The 18997-nt window shown below is 43.4% G+C and overlaps 2 protein-coding genes across 2 annotated transcripts in view; one reads left to right on the forward strand and one right to left on the reverse strand.

The window, feature by feature from the left end:
* LOC138961368 (transcription initiation protein SPT3 homolog) overlaps positions 1-4693 on the forward strand; it is a 114562-nt gene extending 109869 nt beyond the window's left edge. The window contains exons 12-13 of the mRNA XM_070332983.1: positions 1252-1365; positions 2206-4693. Of these exons, the coding sequence (XP_070189084.1) occupies positions 1252-1365; positions 2206-2253 (162 nt within the window). The 3' untranslated portion in view covers positions 2254-4693. The remainder of the gene's footprint in view (positions 1-1251; positions 1366-2205) is intronic.
* Positions 4694-6304: 1611 nt separating this feature from the next.
* On the reverse strand, positions 6305-12274 carry LOC138961061 (uncharacterized). The gene has a single exon (XM_070332653.1). The coding sequence runs from the start codon at positions 12272-12274 to the stop codon at positions 6305-6307; it is 5970 nt and encodes a 1989-aa protein (XP_070188754.1).
* Positions 12275-18997: the final 6723 nt, after the last annotated feature.

An 18997-nucleotide genomic window follows, 5' to 3' on the forward strand; every position in this document is an offset into this window, starting at 1 on the left:
TCAGTAAGTACATAGATACCTGTGGTCATTAAGTACACAGAGACCTGTGGTCAGTAAGTACACAGATACCTGTGGTCAGTAAGTACACAGATACCTGTGGTCAGTAAGTACACAGATACCTGTGGTCAGTAAGTACACAGATACCTGTGGTCAGTAAGTACACAGATACCTGTGGTCAGTAAGTACACAGATACCTGTGGTCAGTAAGTACACAGATACCTGTGGTCAGTAAGTACACAGATACCTGTGGTCAGTAAGTACACAGATACCTGTGGTCAGTAAGTACACAGATACCTGTGGTCAGTAAGTACACAGATACCTGTGCAGGGATGTTGCTTGGATTTGGTTTCTTTGGTCAATTTACTGTAATGGTTAGAAAAGTGTGATTAATTTTCAGACACTTTAGGCAGTTGTTGTGCCACACCATACCTTTCCTCTTCGTCAACACTTAAGGCAGTTGTTGGGCCACACCATACCTTTCCTCTTCGTCAACACTTAAGGCAGTTGTTGGGCCACACCATACCTTTCCTCTTCGTCAACACTTTAGGCAGTTGTTGGGCCACCATACCTTTCCTCTTCGTCAACACTTTAGGCAGTTGTTGGGCCACACCATATACTTTCCTCTTCGTCAACACTTTAGGCAGTTGTTGGGCCACACCATACCTTTCCTCTTCGTCAACACTTTAGGCAGTTGTGCCACACCATACCTTTCCTCTTCGTCAACACTTTAGGCAGTTGTTGGGCCACACCATACCTTTCCTCTTCGTCAACACTTTAGGCAGTTGTTGGGCCACCATACCTTTCCTCTTCGTCAACACTTTAGGCAGTTGTTGTGCCACACCATACCTTTCCTCTTCGTCAACACTTTAGGCAGTTGTTGGGCCACCATACCTTTCCTCTTCGTCAACACTTTAGGCAGTTGTTGGGCCACCATACCTTTCCTCTTCAACTGCTCTTCAATATTAGAAAGCAATTTAACTTCCCTTGAAAATGAATATAAAAAGTTCTGTCAATCATTTAAGAGTTTGCTAAGCCTGCATGGATCATATCTGAGCACATCGAACAGACACAGACAGGCACACATGCCTGCATGCATGCACACATGCGTGTACGCACATGCACACACACACACACACGCACACATGCACGCACACACACATGCACACACACACACATGCACGCACGCACATTTTATGTTATTATCAGACAGATTCACACTGTTACGCTGATCCTTACTGATTTGACGCACAGAGTGGTCCTGCCACCACAATGGACACTGCATGGAACGCGGCCATCATGCCAGCAGATATCAGAGAAGCCATGCGACGCTACCACCAAGACATCGGACCATTTGCATCCTGTACAGTAAGTCACTCTGCCGTACCATTAGATTAAGGGAAAGAAATGGAATGATGGAACATGTGTTAAATGATAGATTGTATCTGACGGGCGCCATGGCCCAGTGGATAAGACGCCAGCATCCTATTGGGAAGGTTAAATGATAGATTGTATCTGACGGGCGCCATGGCCCAGTGGATAAGATGCCAGCATCCTATTAGAAAGGTTGAGTGTTCAAATCCCGGCCGTGCCTGATGGGTTAATGGTGGAGATTTGTCCCATCTTCCAGCCTGATGGGTTAATGGTGGAGATTTGTCCCATCTTCCAGCCTGATGGGTTAATGGTGGAGATTTGTCCCATCTTCCAGCCTGATGGGTTAATGGTGGAGATTTGTCCCATCTTCCAGGTCAATTTATGTGCAGACCTGTTGGTGCCATATTCCTTTCGTTGTACACGCAAGCACAAGACCAAGTGCACTCCTAACGGATCCTGTATTATCCATGTCAGAGTTGAGTGGGTTATAGAAACGTGTCAATAATGCACACAGCTCCATTATACCAAGACTGATTGATTAGAGAACCATTTACATGTCCTTAAGGGAAGATGGACCAGTGCAAAATTGATCAAATTGTTCAAAAAACTTGTTTTTAATATTTTTGCAGATTATGGTTCCACAACATACCTATAATGCATGTGTGTCAGTACATTACTGTTGGTGAGTGCCAAATACTTTGTCTATAAAATGTGTGTAAGTTCCTGCTTACTCTCACAGTGTCTGTGGGTTTTATTCTCAGCTTGAAACTTCTGCCGAAGAAATGTTGCGTCAATCACAATTTGCTTGATCCACTGCATGTCTTTATTTTCCAGAAAGTCCGGGATCCCTTCATCCCCAGGTATCGGCTGCTTTGCTTTTGAGACCTGCTAAGTTGTTGAGTTACATAGCAGCTAATGCCGCCTCAGTGTTTGGTCTACACCCTATGGTGGGTACGATGTGTTTGGAAACACCTCCGTGCAGAGGGGTTTTGCAACCAGCGCAGCAAAGATAAAGAGGGAACATTTTCTCGGCTCGCCAGGCATGGGAATTGTCTGCCGAAAGGCAAATTTCCGCAGAAATATTTTTTTGTTCCGCCGAAAAAGCAAAAGTTGTCTGCCGAAAAAATAAATGGTGGAGGCAAAAATGGTTCTAAAAATTGAATTTAATGGCAAACTTGGAGCTCAGATGACACTAAATTGCACCATTTGGGTTCTTGGAGAAAACAACATTCCGGGGGGGGCATGCCCCCGGACCCCCCTGGTGAGGCTACGCGCTTCGCGCCATCGACTTTGCTATTACTTACAGATTTTCAGCCTTTTTTACTTTGTTCAATTCCCATGCCTGCTCACGCGACAGCAAGCACTTTGTCTCAAGACTGTCTACACATGTTTGTTAACATGGATGTGCTACTCAGATTTTGTCGAGTGGTGCTAACCATGTATTGAACACAATGGGCAAGATCATGCTGAAAGTACTTTTGTGATTAAAACTATACCGAGCAACAAAAGAAACGCGAATTTTCTCCAGAAAAACGTTCAATCACAATTTTAAAATGTCATTTCTCATAAACGTAAGATCGAAACAAATCAAAATCACGGTGGTATGTTCCTCGCACACTGTTCTTGGCTATGGCATAGTCTTTTGCTGCCACGGGCAAAGGGCGCCTCTGCAGATGGTCAGTACGGTGTGTGACCCCCATGAACGTTGATGACGGCCTGGCAGCGGCACCTAATGGAGTGAATAAGTCGGTTGATGGCGTCTCTCGGGATGTTGCACTAGGCATTGATAAGGGCCTGATGCAGTTCTGCGGCAGTTCTTGGTCCTGGGCGTAACTGGTTGACCTTTCTTTGAAGTTGGTCTCAGAAATGTTCAATAGGATTCAAATCTGGGCTGAGGGCGGGCCAGGCCATGATGTCGATGTTATTGTGCTGCAGGAAGGCCTGGGTCACCCTGGCTGTGTGCGGGCGAGCGTTGTCTTGCTGCAGAACGCAGTTTCTGCGCGCCTGGAAAAAGAGCACAACATGAGGCTGTAGGATCTGGTCAATATAACGCTGTGCTGTGATGCCGTTTCCCCGACCAGGACCAAGATTGTTGAAAAACACAGGTCCCAGGGATTGGTTGAGGCCGAATCCACCCCAGACCATGACGTGGTGTATGTGTGTCTGTCTGTCTGTCTCTCTGTCTGTCTGTCTGTCTGTCTGTGTGTGTAGAGCGATTCAGACTAAACTACTGGGCCGATCTTTATGAAATTTGACATGAGAGTTCCTGGGTATGATATCCCCGGACGTTTTTTTCATTTTTTCGATAAATACCTTTGATGACGTCATATCCGGCTTTTTGTAAAAGTTGAGGCGGCACTGTCACACCCTCATTTTTCTATCAAATTGATTGAAATTTTGGCAAACCAATCTTCGACGAAGCCCGGGGTTTGGTATTGCATTTCAGCTTGGTGGCTTAAAAACTAATGAGTGAGTTTGGTCATTAAAAATCGGAAACTTGTAATTAAAATTTTTTTTTTATTAAACGATCCAAAAACAATTTCATCTTATTCTTCGTCATTTTCTGATTCCAAAAACATATACATATGTTATATTTGGATTAAAAACAATCTCTGAAAATTAAAAATATAAAATTTATGATCAAAATAAAATTTCCGAAATCGTTTTAAAAACTATTTCATCTTATTCCTTGTCGGTTCCTGATTCAAAAAACATATAGATATGATATGTTTGGATTAAAAACACGCTCAGAAAGTTAAAACGAAGAGAGGTACAGTAAAGCGTGCTATATGAAGCACAGCGCAATCGCTACCGCGCCAAACAGGCTCGTCACTTTCACTGCCTTTTGCACTAGCGGCGGTGTACTCGCATTCAGTTTATGGGACACGCTAACTGCCTCTTTCTCACGCTGAAGAATTCACGCAGGTGATGATGTTACGGGAGGTTTATTGTTGTATTCCGTGACCACGACGCTGACCCTGGTGAAAACTACAAAAAGTAATTTAGAATACTAGAATAACTAAGATGAAACATCAAAGCACATTCTCATAAACGCATAACTTCAAACATGTTAATCACCTCTTTAAATGGCGAGACGGCGTCAAAGAAAGCACAAATCATTAAAGCATAATTATTACATTGACGTGACGCAGATTCCGGCTTAAGTAATAACTCATAACATTCAAATAACAGAATTACTAACACTGAATAAACAAAATAGGCAGCGAAATTAAGCGAATCGTCCAAAGTCTCAAATAGTCAAATCCGGTCAGACCACGAATTCGCGCATAATTTATCAAAGTAAACTTGCTTAACCAACGTATATTTCCCTTTCGGCACTATAATTACACTGAGTTAACTGCGAATTTAAAATCCATAAAAAATGTCAAAATTACCCTACAAATTAAATACTCATCAAATCAAACTTGAAATTTCATCATCTACAGTTATTATTGCGGACAATTTATTCGCTCAAACAAAACAAGCCGATAATCAGCAGAAAACGCATAAACAACGTCCAAAAATATTGAAGAAAAAACGTCTCGACATATGCGGCAAATCCGAGCACAAAGTCAGTTGCAAACGGTACAATATGATAGACATATTTCGGTAAACAATAAGGCAATCATAATGCAAACAATCAACAGATAAATCAACATACCTGTACTGCACATTGTCCCATTAAAGAAACTAACTTCAGACCACAAACTTCACTGAAGTGTAAAAAAAAAGAAAAGAAAAGATAGGCTTCCTTGAACCTTAAGCCTACTGCCTCTGACGGTTGCCAGTGGAAAAATGACCTTCAATCGCTATTCAGTTCCCGCATACCCTTTTCTGAATAGTGCTCAATACAAAAACACAACTGAATTCTTTGGCCAAGCAACACAAGCACGAAATCAGCGCACACTTCGTTACAAAAACTCACGCCGATACCGGTGAAAGAGTGAAGCTTTGGCTAACACGACCAACAAGAAGGAATAACAGAGAGGTCAACACACATTGAAGAAAGAGAGAGAGAAGGAAGGAGGGACAGAGGGTAGAAGAGAAAGAGAGAGAGAGGGGGAAGGAGGGAGAGAGGGAAGGAGGGAGAGATAGGGAAAGAGAAAGAGAAGGAGAGGAGAAAGAGAAAGGACATAGACATGGGGAGAGAGAGAGAGAGAGAGAGAGAGAGAGAGAGAGAGAGAGAGAGAGAGAGATATGGAAGAAAAGAAAGAAAGATAAAGAGATAGAAGTTAAAGAGACCTAAAAGAGCAGAAAGAAAGTAAAGAATGAAGAGCTAGCGAAAAGAACAGTAAAAAGAATGAATAAGGGAAGAACGTAGCAACAAACAAAACTTGACTAAATATAAAAAGGAAACAGTATAAGAGAGAAGAAGCTAGAGCAGGCAAAAAGAGTTTGCAAAGAAGAAAGAATAAAGTGCTCAAGACAACAGGCCTCAGAGGGAACGGCCGTGCACTGCCAATCCAAAAGAGGCCTACAGAAGGTGAAGAACGAAAGAAGGGAAGGCACAGAAGAGGGTAAGTACAGAAGGGCTGAAGAAGGAACAGAGGTGGATAAAAGGAAAGAGTAAGAGGAAAAGAAGGGGAATGAGAGTGAAGAAGAAAAGGAGGAGAGTGACGATTCAACAAATACCCAAAGATTACATTTTGAAAACGCACATAAAAATTCTCGCCTATGAAGGCGAGCACACTCCCGGCCGAAGCTGCATGCAGCTTCCAAAACTCTAAATAAGGTAAACTTGAAATAATGATTAGTCACAATAATATCAACAATGAAATAGAAAACTTGAAATTGTTCACCCAGTCTTTAAGGCCCCAAAAAAGTCAAAGGGTAATCCGCTTTAGACTGGCCTGAGCCAAGAAGCAAACCAGCATTACGCTGTCAACGAGTCTTTCAAAAGTTAAACAGACAATGTCAAAAACAGTAATCGCTGCTACTCAGTGTCTTTCAAGTGGAGTGGGACCAGCTTGTGAATGGGTCGGTCGATGAAAGATGTCTGCACCGTAGGCAAACCTTTGGTCGTCTTCACTGAGGTCGAGACTCGCAGCTGAACCGACCGAATCAAGCCATCGCCACCTGGATATGTCTTCTCGACGCGGGCCATTCTCCAGGTGCCCCTCGGAGCTCCATCTTCAATGAGAAGAACAACCATGCCAGGCTGCACAGCGTCCTTCTGGTGAAACCACTTTCGTCTCGGCTGCAGTGTTGGCAGATACTCTTTCTTCCACCTAGTCCAGAATTGTTCTACCAGGTACTGTACTCTCCTCCATCTCTTTCTTGAATACTGATCTTCCTTCTGGAAGGTTCCTGGAGGTGGAAAGATCGGTTCCGGTTTCAGTGTAAGCAGGTGGTTGGGTGTCAGAGGTTCGCAAGAAGTCGGGTCTTCCAGCTGAGTCACGCAGAGAGGCCTGTTATTGACCACACTGGCGACTTCATGGAACAAAATTGAAAGAGTGTCTGAAGTAAGCCTGCTTCCATGCTCCAAGAGCAGTCCGGAGAACACCTGGCGAACAGTTCTGATGAGTCGTTCCCAGACGCCTCCAAAGTGGCTGGCATGAGGAGGATTGAAGATAAAGTTCCAGTTCCGTTCAACCATTTCTTTGACTACCCTGTCTGGATCCATTTCATGACGAGCTTGTCTAAACTCTCGAGCTGCACCGACGAAGTTGGTTCCCCTGTCACATCGAATAGTCTTGACATTTCCGCGGATTGCAATAAATCTTCGAAGTCCACAGATGAAAGAGTCCGTGGTCATGTCTTCTAAGACTTCCAGATGGACAGCACGTGATGCAAGGCAGGTGAGGATCAGTCCATATCGTTTCGCTTCCTTCCTGCCGTGCCGTACTGTGAAGGGTCCAAAGCAATCCAGGCCAGTGTTGGTGAAGGGAGGTGAAGCTTCTATTCTCTCTGCAGGGAGATCAGCCATTCTCTGCTCCATTGGTCTTCCTCTCAGTCTGGCGCAAGGAACACACCTGTGGATTACAGATGTAACCAGGCGACGTGCACCACAGATCCACAATCCTCTTGACTGTAGGGCTGCTAAAGTAGTCGTACGACCTTGATGTCCAACTTTCTTATGGTGATACCTGGTAAGAAGCAGAGACAAGTGAGACTCGCGTGGCAGTATGAGAGGATGTTTGATCTTGTGGTCTTCCTCAGAACTTGACAGGCGTCCACCAACTCTGAGCAGGCCCTCCTTGTCAGTGTAGGCAGCGAGACGTTTCAACTCTGCATGAGTGGATCGCGATGCAACAGGATAGTAGATCAACTGTACGCTCCTGACGAGCCGCTCAAATGCAGTTTCCCTATCTTCCAGGGGGGTCGCAACCGAATCTCTGCTTGGAGTAGTTGTTTTCTGGATCAGGCGCAGCCAGGTCATGATGCGCATCACCACTTGAATCAGCTTCTCGAGTGTGGAGAATCCTTTGACCAATTCCTCTGCATCATCTCGAGGTTTCGTTGGTGCACACACGAAATGGGATCTCACTTCTCGGTCATTGTCTTCAACAGGCACGTCTGGTGGGTCATACTGAAGATTTTCTTGTCGTAGGAAGTCAGGACCAGAGAACCAACAGGAATTCTTCAAGTCTTGCACGCAAAGACCTCTTGATGCATAGTCAGCAGGGTTCTCTTTCGTTGTCACGTGATGCCACTGATGAGGCTGGCTGAAGTCCTGAATCATTTGCAGGCGGTTTGACACGAACACGTGGAACTTCTTTGTCTGGTTGTAGATGTAGCCGAGGACAACACGAGAGTCAGTCCAAAAATAGTGTTGAGCCTCTAGGTGGCCAAGTTCTTTCTCCAGGAAACGAGCTATCTTCACAGCTAGCACTGCAGCTTGGAGTTCAAGTCGGGGAATGGTAACAGCTCGAATTGGAACAACCTTAGCCTTCGCCATCAACAGTGAGCTGTGAATGTTACCCTCAGCATCCGAGAGCTTGACATAGGAGCATTCGCCATACCCCTTGCTGGATGCATCTGCAAAGTGATGAAACTCGATTCCACTCCAAGGAAGAGGGGCGTTTGTGAAGTAACATCTTGGCACTTGGAGGGAAGACAACGATCGAAGGTCGTGGATCCATTCATTCCATCGAGTCAGGATGGAGGGGGGAAGTTCTTGATCCCAGCTGATTCCCTCTTTGCAGGCTTCTTGAAGAATTTGGCGACCTCTCAAAATGATAGGTGAAACTAGACCCAGGGGGTCAAAGATGGAGGCCACAGTAGACAAGACACCACGCTTTGTTACTTGCGTTGCCTTCGTTTCATGGACAAAGTGTAGTGTGTCAGTCTCCAGATTCCATCGGATTCCTAGAGCTCTTTCAATTGACCTTTTGCTCTGGTCTAGCCCGTCTTCTACGCTGCTGGACTTCACGACCTGAGTGGTAGAAAATGAAGACATGACCCGACTGTCGTTGGAAGCGATTTTATGGAGCCGCAGGTTTCCTTTCACGCAGATTTCTACAGCTCCCTGGAGAAGCTCCACGGCTGTAGATGTGTCAGGTCTGGAGCTCAAACCGTCGTCGACATAGAAGTCGTTTTGAATGAAGTCGGCAGCTTCTGGGCTGATGCTCTGGTTGTCTTTAGCTAATGTCTTCAGCCCAAAATTTGCACAGCCAGGGGAGGACGCTGCTCCAAACAAGTGCACCCTCATTCGGTGGTCAACTGGAGCTGCATTCAAGTCATTGTTCGGCCACCACAGAAATCTCAGGTAGTCTCTGTGTTGAGGGAGGACGTGAAACTGGTGAAACATTCGCTCCACATCACAGGAAAAGGCCACTGGATACCAACGAAATCGGCACAAGACACCCAGTAATGAGTTCAGTTGGTCTGGTCCACAAAGGAGAAAGTCATTGAGTGAAACGTCATTGCATTTGGCTGCACAATCGAAAACCACTCGTATCTTTCCCGGCTTGTTGGGATTGTAGACTCCGTGGTGAGGGATATACCATGTTGGGCTACTGCTGATCTCCGCCTCTGGCACTATTTCAGCATCTCGTCTTTCCACCATTTGGCTCATGAATTCTCCATAGAGTTGAAAATGCTCTGGACTGGAGAGGAACCGACGTTTCAAACTGTAAAGTCTCCGTAGTGCTAAATGCCTGTTTGGAGGAAGTAGGGGTTCTCCATCCTTGAAGGGCAAGGGCATCTGGTAATGTCCCTCACTGTTCAGCTCAATGCCTTCACTGAGAATGTTCATAAACTTTCTGTCTTCTTGAGAGGATGGGGGGTCATCAGGACAAGTAAAGTCTGTTTCCAGTAGCCTGATCAGGTGCTCGTTAGTGCGATCTCTAGTGCGAAAACAGAAGGCAGATTTTCTGGTGGGCGGTCTTGGCTGTTCGAGAGTCTTTGAAGCGAAGGCGTTTGCAGGGGGTCCATCTTGTTCACATGATGCCGCGACCTCTCCAACTAGGCCCCAGCCCAGTCTCGTTCGTTGAGCGTAGGGTTGGCCAGGTTCACCGAAAACTACTTCCAAAGGGCGTAGAGCTTCAGATACATTGACGCCCAATAGAATGGCGATGGGAGCATCCAAGAGAGGGGGGAAACAGTGGGCGATGTGTTCAAGATGAGACATGGAAAGTATAGTGTCTCGCGTGGGAATCTGGCTCCGATCAACACTGATCTCTGGGTGGGAATAGGCTTTCGGAACTTTGAGAGTCTCTTCAGAATCATAGGCTCTCACACGTAGATTGGAGAACGATTTGCATTCCACTGTTTCTGCCTTGGAGGTCATAGTGGTCAGTGTCAAAACAGAGTCCTGTGCTCCCAGGTTAAGCCTGTTCATCACCGAATCGCTAAGGAAAGTCGTGTCACTCATGGTATCGAGCATGGCGTAGACGAGTATTTCCTTGCTTGGGTCCAGTCCAGACGAGACATATACTGGCATATAGAGGGAGTAAAGTCTTGTGGTGATGTGGTGATCGACGGCATAACTCTTCTTGACTTCATCAAAGAGGCATTCTCCACATTTGGTAGTGCCAACAAACTTCATATCAGTTTCCTCGTCAATCAAAGAGACTTGGTGAGTGGCTTTCTGCGTGGGATTGAAATCCGGGTCGTGCATTATTGTAACATGCTTCATTTTGCAAGTGTCACAGGAAACCTTAGCAAAACACCCTTTGGCAGCATGGAAGCCTCTCAAACACTTGAAACAAAGCTTTCGTTTGATCGCAAACTCCTTTCGTTCTGCGTAGGGTTTTTCTGCCAACTTCTTGCAATCTGGGGTAAAGTGTTTATCATTACAATAAAGACAACCTCTTTGTGCAGGAAACGTATTTGTTGCTGGGTCCTTTGCAGTGTCTTCTCCCGGCTTGTTCTCCTGTTCCGGTTTGTCCACTTCGCTGATTGTTGTGTAGGTCTGCTTTCCCTTGGCCTTGGTAGACGGTGACTGGTCAGCACCTCGTTTTCTACCTTTATTGTGAAGATCTGCTTCGTGAAGAGCTTCACATTTGCTGTCCAGAAACTTGACAAAGGTGGCAAAACTTGGATATCTGCCACAAGAGAGCTTGCTATCAGCAACACGTTGCCCCCATGACAATGCTAGTGAGTCTGGAAGCTTGTGGGCTAGACGCTTGATTTGTGCAGGGTCTTCTAGGATACTAAGTCCAGTTATCTTCTTTGCCATCACACAGCACTGTCTGAGGAAGTCTACGTAGTTTCTGAGGGAGACTGTATCCTTATCCTTCACTTCTGGCCATGCCTCCAGTCTTTCTTTCAATGCCTCGGCGATGGTGTAGTCTTCTCCAAAACGCCCTTTCAATATTTTTAAGGCACTATTGTAGGACTCTTCTCCGAGATCATAGTAGAGATCACCAACGGCAAGTTTGGCTGGACCTTCGATGAATTCTCGAAGCATCAGCATTTTATCTTCTGGTCCAACTGCACTGTTCCTCACCATGTGCTGAAAGGCTGCAAACCATGATGGATACTCTAAGGGGTCCCCTCTGAACACTGGTGGCTTTGGAACGGGAAGCCTGCTAATTGTGAGAGCATCTGCGATTGACCTTGCGAGGTTGACGTAGGTGGTTGGAACGGCATCTTCTTGGGGATAAATGCAATGTCTCTGTTCATGCAAGCTATCCGTGTTAGTCTGAGCGGAGAAAGCAGGATACCTTGAGGTGAAGGGTGGTGCGCCGGCATTCAGTGAATGTTCGCTCTGTAGGGGCAGTCCTTGACTTGCTTGGGGTTGTCCTTGTGAGGAATGTGGCCACTGACTCGGATCAGACTTGAAGTGGACTTGTGTGTTCATAGGAGTGTCTCGACGCAAGCCGTTGGGGTTATGATAGGTTACTGGAACTCTTGTATGATCTGTATGCACCTGGTTGAACCTTGGGTCAGTGTTCATTGGAATGTGATGGGGCATGTTACTCAAATTAGCATCTGTCCCAAGGTTGTCACTCATGCTTGGTTGGGCATAATTCGTCTGTGAGGCTGTTCCTTTATGAGGCCTCGTAGTGGAATTTACCCTGTCTGTTATGCCTTGGTTTTCATTGCGAGATAAGAACAGTTCATTGATGGGATCACACCGGGGCAAGGAGTTCAGGAGGGAGTTTGCTTCATCCTTTGGGGCTGCTGGATTGAGAGCGTCTTCTACGGCATTGGCTACGTTCAATTCCATTTGTAGTCTTGCTCTGTCTTCTTCCAGCTTTACTTGAATCATTTGGTTTTCAAGCTCCTGAAAGCGCCTCGCCTCCTCCATTTCCCGCTGAGCTTCTTCTTGCTTTATCTTCTGTAAGCGTTCAGTTTCCTCCATTTCCCGTCGGAAATCTTCTAGTCTGATCTTCTGTAAGCGTTCAGTCTCCTCCATTCCTCGTTGAACCTCTTCCAGCTTGATCGTTCTCTTCTGTAGCTCCATTTGATGTCTCAGTTCAGCCTCTCTTCGTTGGGTTTCTTGAAGTTTTTCCATCATTTGGCACTTGGCTTGAAGAGCGGCTGCTTCTGATCGCGCAAGACGTCTACGAGAAGAAGTTGAAGAATGGGTCCCAGAAGAGTGCTTAGAGCTGGAGGAAATGGAAGAATTTCCTGGGTTTGTTTTAGTCTTTCTAGATTCATTTTCCTTACGCTTCAGATCTGTAACGTCATTTTGTTTAGTCTGGGTGAGCTGAGCATCTGGGGGCTCTAGAGTAATTTGGGCTAATTGGTTAACTAGATTGTCAGAGATATCAAAAAGTTCACAACAAGAGTCTTCGTATGGGGTAGACAGTTTCAGATATCTGACGGCTACAAGGCGTTCCTTTAGAGCTCGACATTGTTTCAACAGTATGGTATGTAGCTCGCGGGCCTTTTGTGGGCTTATTGAGCTACCAGCTTGTAGATTCGCCTGTATCTGGCCTACCAATTTCCCGACTTCTCGTATGTTTTCTTCTAAGTCTTTGGTCCGTGTGGGTCCAAGAGTCTTCACTGCGTCTGAGCTTGGACCTGATTGGCGGTGAGGTCTGGTGTCTGATGGTGATACATTAGATGCCTCTACTGGTCTGTCGGAGGTCTGGTTGGTGGATCTCGTCATATGGTGCTCTTCGTCTTGAGAAGTCTGTTTTGAAGCCTGGCTGTCTAGAGTGAAGGTTTCCTTGACTGTAGTATCAGCTGAAGGCAGCGAAAGATGAATGTCGCTAAGATAAGTTATCTCTTTGGCTTGTGATTCTTGCAGGGGCTGACTGGCATCTTGATCTTGGTCGGCCATGGTGGGTGAGCTGCTTATGTCCTTTGATAAGAGGCGGAGAGATGACTAGGCGTAAACGTTGATGAGTCTTCTCTCGGCGCACAGTTTTCACTGTACTCGCATTCAGTTTATGGGACACGCTAACTGCCTCTTTCTCACGCTGAAGAATTCACGCAGGTGATGATGTTACGGGAGGTTTATTGTTGTATTCCGTGACCACGACGCTGACCCTGGTGAAAACTACAAAAAGTAATTTAGAATACTAGAATAACTAAGATGAAACATCAAAGCACATTCTCATAAACGCATAACTTCAAACATGTTAATCACCTCTTTAAATGGCGAGACGGCGTCAAAGAAAGCACAAATCATTAAAGCATAATTATTACATTGACGTGACGCAGATTCCGGCTTAAGTAATAACTCATAACATTCAAATAACAGAATTACTAACACTGAATAAACAAAATAGGCAGCGAAATTAAGCGAATCGTCCAAAGTCTCAAATAGTCAAATCCGGTCAGACCACGAATTCGCGCATAATTTATCAAAGTAAACTTGCTTAACCAACGTATATTTCCCTTTCGGCACTATAATTACACTGAGTTAACTGCGAATTTAAAATCCATAAAAAATGTCAAAATTACCCTACAAATTAAATACTCATCAAATCAAACTTGAAATTTCATCATCTACAGTTATTATTGCGGACAATTTATTCGCTCAAACAAAACAAGCCGATAATCAGCAGAAAACGCATAAACAACGTCCAAAAATATTGAAGAAAAAACGTCTCGACATATGCGGCAAATCCGAGCACAAAGTCAGTTGCAAACGGTACAATATGATAGACATATTTCGGTAAACAATAAGGCAATCATAATGCAAACAATCAACAGATAAATCAACATACCTGTACTGCACATTGTCCCATTAAAGAAACTAACTTCAGACCACAAACTTCACTGAAGTGTAAAAAAAAAGAAAAGAAAAGATAGGCTTCCTTGAACCTTAAGCCTACTGCCTCTGACGGTTGCCAGTGGAAAAATGACCTTCAATCGCTATTCAGTTCCCGCATACCCTTTTCTGAATAGTGCTCAATACAAAAACACAACTGAATTCTTTGGCCAAGCAACACAAGCACGAAATCAGCGCACACTTCGTTACAAAAACTCACGCCGATACCGGTGAAAGAGTGAAGCTTTGGCTAACACGACCAACAAAAAGGAATAACAGAGAGGTCAACACACATTGAAGAAAGAGAGAGAGAAGGAAGGGAGGGACAGAGGGTAGGAGAGAAAGAGAGAGAGAGGGGGGAGGAGGGAGAAAGGGAAGGAGGGAGAGATAGGGAAAGAGAAAGAGAAGGAGAGGAGAAAGAGAAAGGACATAGACATGGGGAGAGAGAGAGAGAGAGAGAGAGAGAGAGAGAGAGAGAGAGAGATATGGAAGAAAAGAAAGAAAGATAAAGAGATAGAAGTTAAAGAGACCTAAAAGAGCAGAAAGAAAGTAAAGAATGAAGAGCTAGCGAAAAGAACAGTAAAAAGAATGAATAAGGGAAGAACGTAGCAACAAACAAAACTTGACTAAATATAAAAAGGAAACAGTATAAGAGAGAAGAAGCTAGAGCAGGCAAAAAGAGTTTGCAAAGAAGAAAGAATAAAGTGCTCAAGACAACAGGCCTCAGAGGGAACGGCCGTGCACTGCCAATCCAAAAGAGGCCTACAGAAGGTGAAGAACGAAAGAAGGGAAGGCACAGAAGAGGGTAAGTACAGAAGGGCTGAAGAAGGAACAGAGGTGGATAAAAGGAAAGAGTAAGAGGAAAAGAAGGGGAATGAGAGTGAAGAAGAAAAGGAGGAGAGTGACGATTCAACAAATACCCAAAGATTACATTTTGAAAACGCACATAAAAATTCTCGCCTATGAAGGCGAGCACAGGCGGACTACGTTCATTTTCATTCTGTGAGTTCCACAGCTTGACTGAATGTAGTAATTTCGCCTTACGCGACTTGTTACTTATGCATCAGGAGCAATGGGAAAATATTCACACAACAGCTTTCTTACACATGACTGCATAGTGCATCTATATCCCAAAAATTGTCACTCTCAGATTAACTGCGTTTTAAAAAAAATAATTCGCGTTTCTTTTGTTGCTGGGTATATATAGGTTGTTTAGGATTCATGGTGGCGGTGTGCTCTCCCTTGCCTGGGAGAAATGTCTTTGGAAAGGAGAGAGAGAGAGAGAGAGAGAGAGAGAGAGAGAGAGAGAGAGAGAGAGAGAGAGAGAGAGAGAGAGAGAGAGAGAGAGAGAGAGAGAGAGAGAGAGAGAGAGAGAGAGAGAGAGAGAGAGAGAGAGAGAGAGAGAGAGAGAGAGAGAGAGAGAGAGAGAGAGAGAGAGAGAGAGAATTTGCTAATACTGTGGGGAATAAAGATGGTGTAAAAAACCATGTTGCATGTTTGTGGGATTGACAGAAGCACTGAATAATATGCATCTCCTTTCACTTGTATTCATAGTACATGTAGTGTGTGCGTGTATGTGAGTTTAGGTGCAACTGAGAAGAAATGTTCATGCACATTGTGATAGTGTGTTTGTGTGTGTGTGTTTATAATATGCAAAAGCCATAACCAGGTTTCTGTTTTTTCAATTTTATTCTCGAAACCTTTCTACATGCATGCTGACAAACAAAAGGAACTTAAAAGTGAACATTGCTGTCACATATTTTCCACAGATACCACTCAAACAATTAGATTTGCACAGCAATATACATACCCATCCATTCAATTAACTGCTTCACATACTCGTCTCTTCATTCCATGACGAAATCATCTTGCTGTTAAATAACCACTTTGCATTCACCTCGGCAATAAAACTCCTAATGGTTTCTGTACATGATTAATTGGACATCAAAAGCTAGCTAGTTTTACAACACTTGACCATACCAAGAAGTTCAAAAAAGAAAAGAAAAAAGTGCAGAGCACAAGTTATTCATATCGATTCCAGTGGAAATCTGATGTAAAAATATACCTCATAAACATGTTAATTTACTTCTCCATCATCCATCGCATGCTTTAAAAACAAAGAAGAGGAAAATAACAGCGCCAGAGGACACAGATTGTTTTTATAATCACACTATTCAAGACAAGACACACTGAACAGACTTTTCTTGAGAAGCAAACTGAACACAATGTATGCCTGGCAAATAAAACATCACACATTCCATTTCAACAACATATTTTACAACAGACTATTTAATTCATAATCTCTATAATAATGTAGTTCTCTTGTGCTTTGCATTTGGACTGGTGGTACCAAAGAATTGTGTACAGACAAAAATTAAAAAAAGACTTTCAAAAATGCAATTTTAAAAATAAAAAATAAAATATGAATGATAAGTAAATAAAGAAATGGATTAATAAAAATGTAAAAACAGAAACCACTTTCATACCACCTGTTCAAAGACAAAATGACACGTGAACATAAGTACAGTGGGGTAAATAAAAGCACAAAATGACACGTGAACATAAGTACAGTGGGGTAAATAAAAGCACAAAATGACACGTGAACATAAGTACAGTGGGGTAAATAAAAGCACAAAATGACACGTGAACATAAGTACAGTGGGGTAAATAAAAGCACAAAATGACACGTGAACATAAGTACAGTGGGGTAAATAAAAGCACAAAATGACACGTGAACATAAGTACAGTGGGGTAAATAAAAGCACAAAATGACACGTGAACATAAGTACAGTGGGGTAAATAAAAGCACAAAATGACACGTGAACATAAGTACAGTGGGGTAAATAAAAGCACAAAATGACACGTGAACATAAGTACAGTGGGGTAAATAAAAGCACAAAATGACACGTGAACATAAGTACAGTGGGGTAAATAAAAGCACAAAATGACACGTGAACATAAGTACAGTGGGGTAAATAAAAGCACAAAATGACACGTGAACATAAGTACAGTGGGGTAAATAAAAGCACAAAATGACACGTGAACATAAGTACAGTGGGGTAAATAAAAGCACAAAATGACACGTGAACATAAGTACAGTGGGGTAAATAAAAGCACAAAATGACACGTGAACATAAGTACAGTGGGGTAAATAAAAGCACAAAATGACACGTGAACATAAGTACAGTGGGGTAAATAAAAGCACAAAATGACACGTGAACATAAGTACAGTGGGGTAAATAAAAGCACAAAATGACACGTGAACATAAGTACAGTGGGGTAAATAAAAGCACAAAATGACACGTGAACATAAATACAGTGGGGTAAATAAAAGCACAAAATGACACGTGAACATAAGTACAGTGGGGTAAATAAAAGCACAAAATGACACGTGAACATAAGTACAGTGGGGTAAATAAAAGCACAAAATGACACGTGAACATAAGTACAGTGGGGTAAATAAAAGCACAAAATGACACGTGAACATAAGTACAGTGGGGTAAATAAAAGCACAAAATGCATCAATTCACATCAATTCACAACAATCACAACAAAGCTTTCGCTTCAATTCACAATACTGCTTGCAAATGGAATGACAACACTGAAACAACAACTTTCATGATAGTTTCCTTCCAATGTAAAGGTCATACAAACCACCACCCAGACTTCTGTCCAGGCTTTACATGGGAAAACAGCATCCTTCCACATCAAAACATCCAAAAATCAACAACCTAGCAAACCCCTGTGCATATTATGATTTTTTTTCTTTCAATTAAACTCCAACGTACACTTGTGTTTTTACACGTGTGGATATTTACGTGTATGACCGTTTTTACCCCACCATTTAGGCAGCCATACGCCGCTTTCGGAGGAAGCATATTGAGTATTTTTGTGTTTCCATAACCCACCGAACTCTAAAATGGATTACAGGATCTTTTCTGTGCGCACTTGCATGTCTTGTGCTTGCGTGTACACATGAAGGGGAATAAGGCACTAGCAGGTCTGCACATAAGTTGACCTGAGAGATTGGAAAAAAATCTTCACCTTAACCCACCAGACGCGACCGGGATTCGAACCCACGACCTTCCACTTTGGAGGCCGGCGTCTCACCACCAAGCTATTGCGCCCGTCAGGTACAATATTCAAACACAATCATTGCACAGAACACAGCCAGACTGTTGGTTGTTGGTATGTCACCAAGTAGAAGGATCACCCCATGTAAAAGCCACAGATCTGTGTTGGTATGTCACCAAGTAGAAGGATCACCCCATGTAAAAGCCACAGATCTGTACTGGTATACATGGTCGACCATTTCCGCTGGGAAAAAGCATCAATAAAACACCAACTGTAAGCAACAAAAACTTTGGTAACGACAACAAAAACTAGCAAAACACAGCTTTTGGTGGGTATCACAACAAAAATTAAGACTAGAAAGTAAAATACAAAACTCACCCTGTAAGAGAAAACAGTTGAGGGAAAACTCCACAGGTATAATATTGATGTGGGGTACAAACAAAGTGCATACACTGTAGACTAGATGTACACATAGTAACCGATTTGTGTACTTATTGCACAAAGCACAAAGGCTTAAAAACATCCTTCATTTATGTACCTAGTACAGCATCAAAAACACCAACCAGCCAGACGTATGAAAGGTGCCACCCTGTCAAGTCTTGCCAGCAACATCTGCAGACTTCATGTTCATTCAACCTCATCTCTCATAAACATTATTTTCTTTCACAGATAAAACAACAGTTGTCTTTACTTTAACAGATCATTCATTATTTCTAGTAAGTAAAACGTAGCAGTTGGTATCATTTGCATGTAGCACTTTTGTTAAGCATTAATTAATGAAAATTACTAAAGAGATATCTGTTACATGTTCTGCATTACTGTCAAAAACAGTTAAATAAATAAATTAGAAAACAAGAAGGGCAAAGCCCATACGACTCACATGCTTTACACATTTTTCCTACCAAAATCCATGTGACCTTGACCCAAGGACAAGGTCAT

This window comes from Littorina saxatilis, linkage group LG3 (assembly GCF_037325665.1).
Source record: "Littorina saxatilis isolate snail1 linkage group LG3, US_GU_Lsax_2.0, whole genome shotgun sequence".
Lineage (NCBI taxonomy): Eukaryota > Metazoa > Mollusca > Gastropoda > Littorinimorpha > Littorinidae > Littorina > Littorina saxatilis.

Bases quoted from the DNA above. Each gene is read 5' to 3' on its own strand.
- LOC138961061 (XM_070332653.1), bottom strand. From the start codon at position 12,274: ATGGAAAAACTTCAAGAAACCCAACGAAGAGAGGCTGAACTGAGACAT.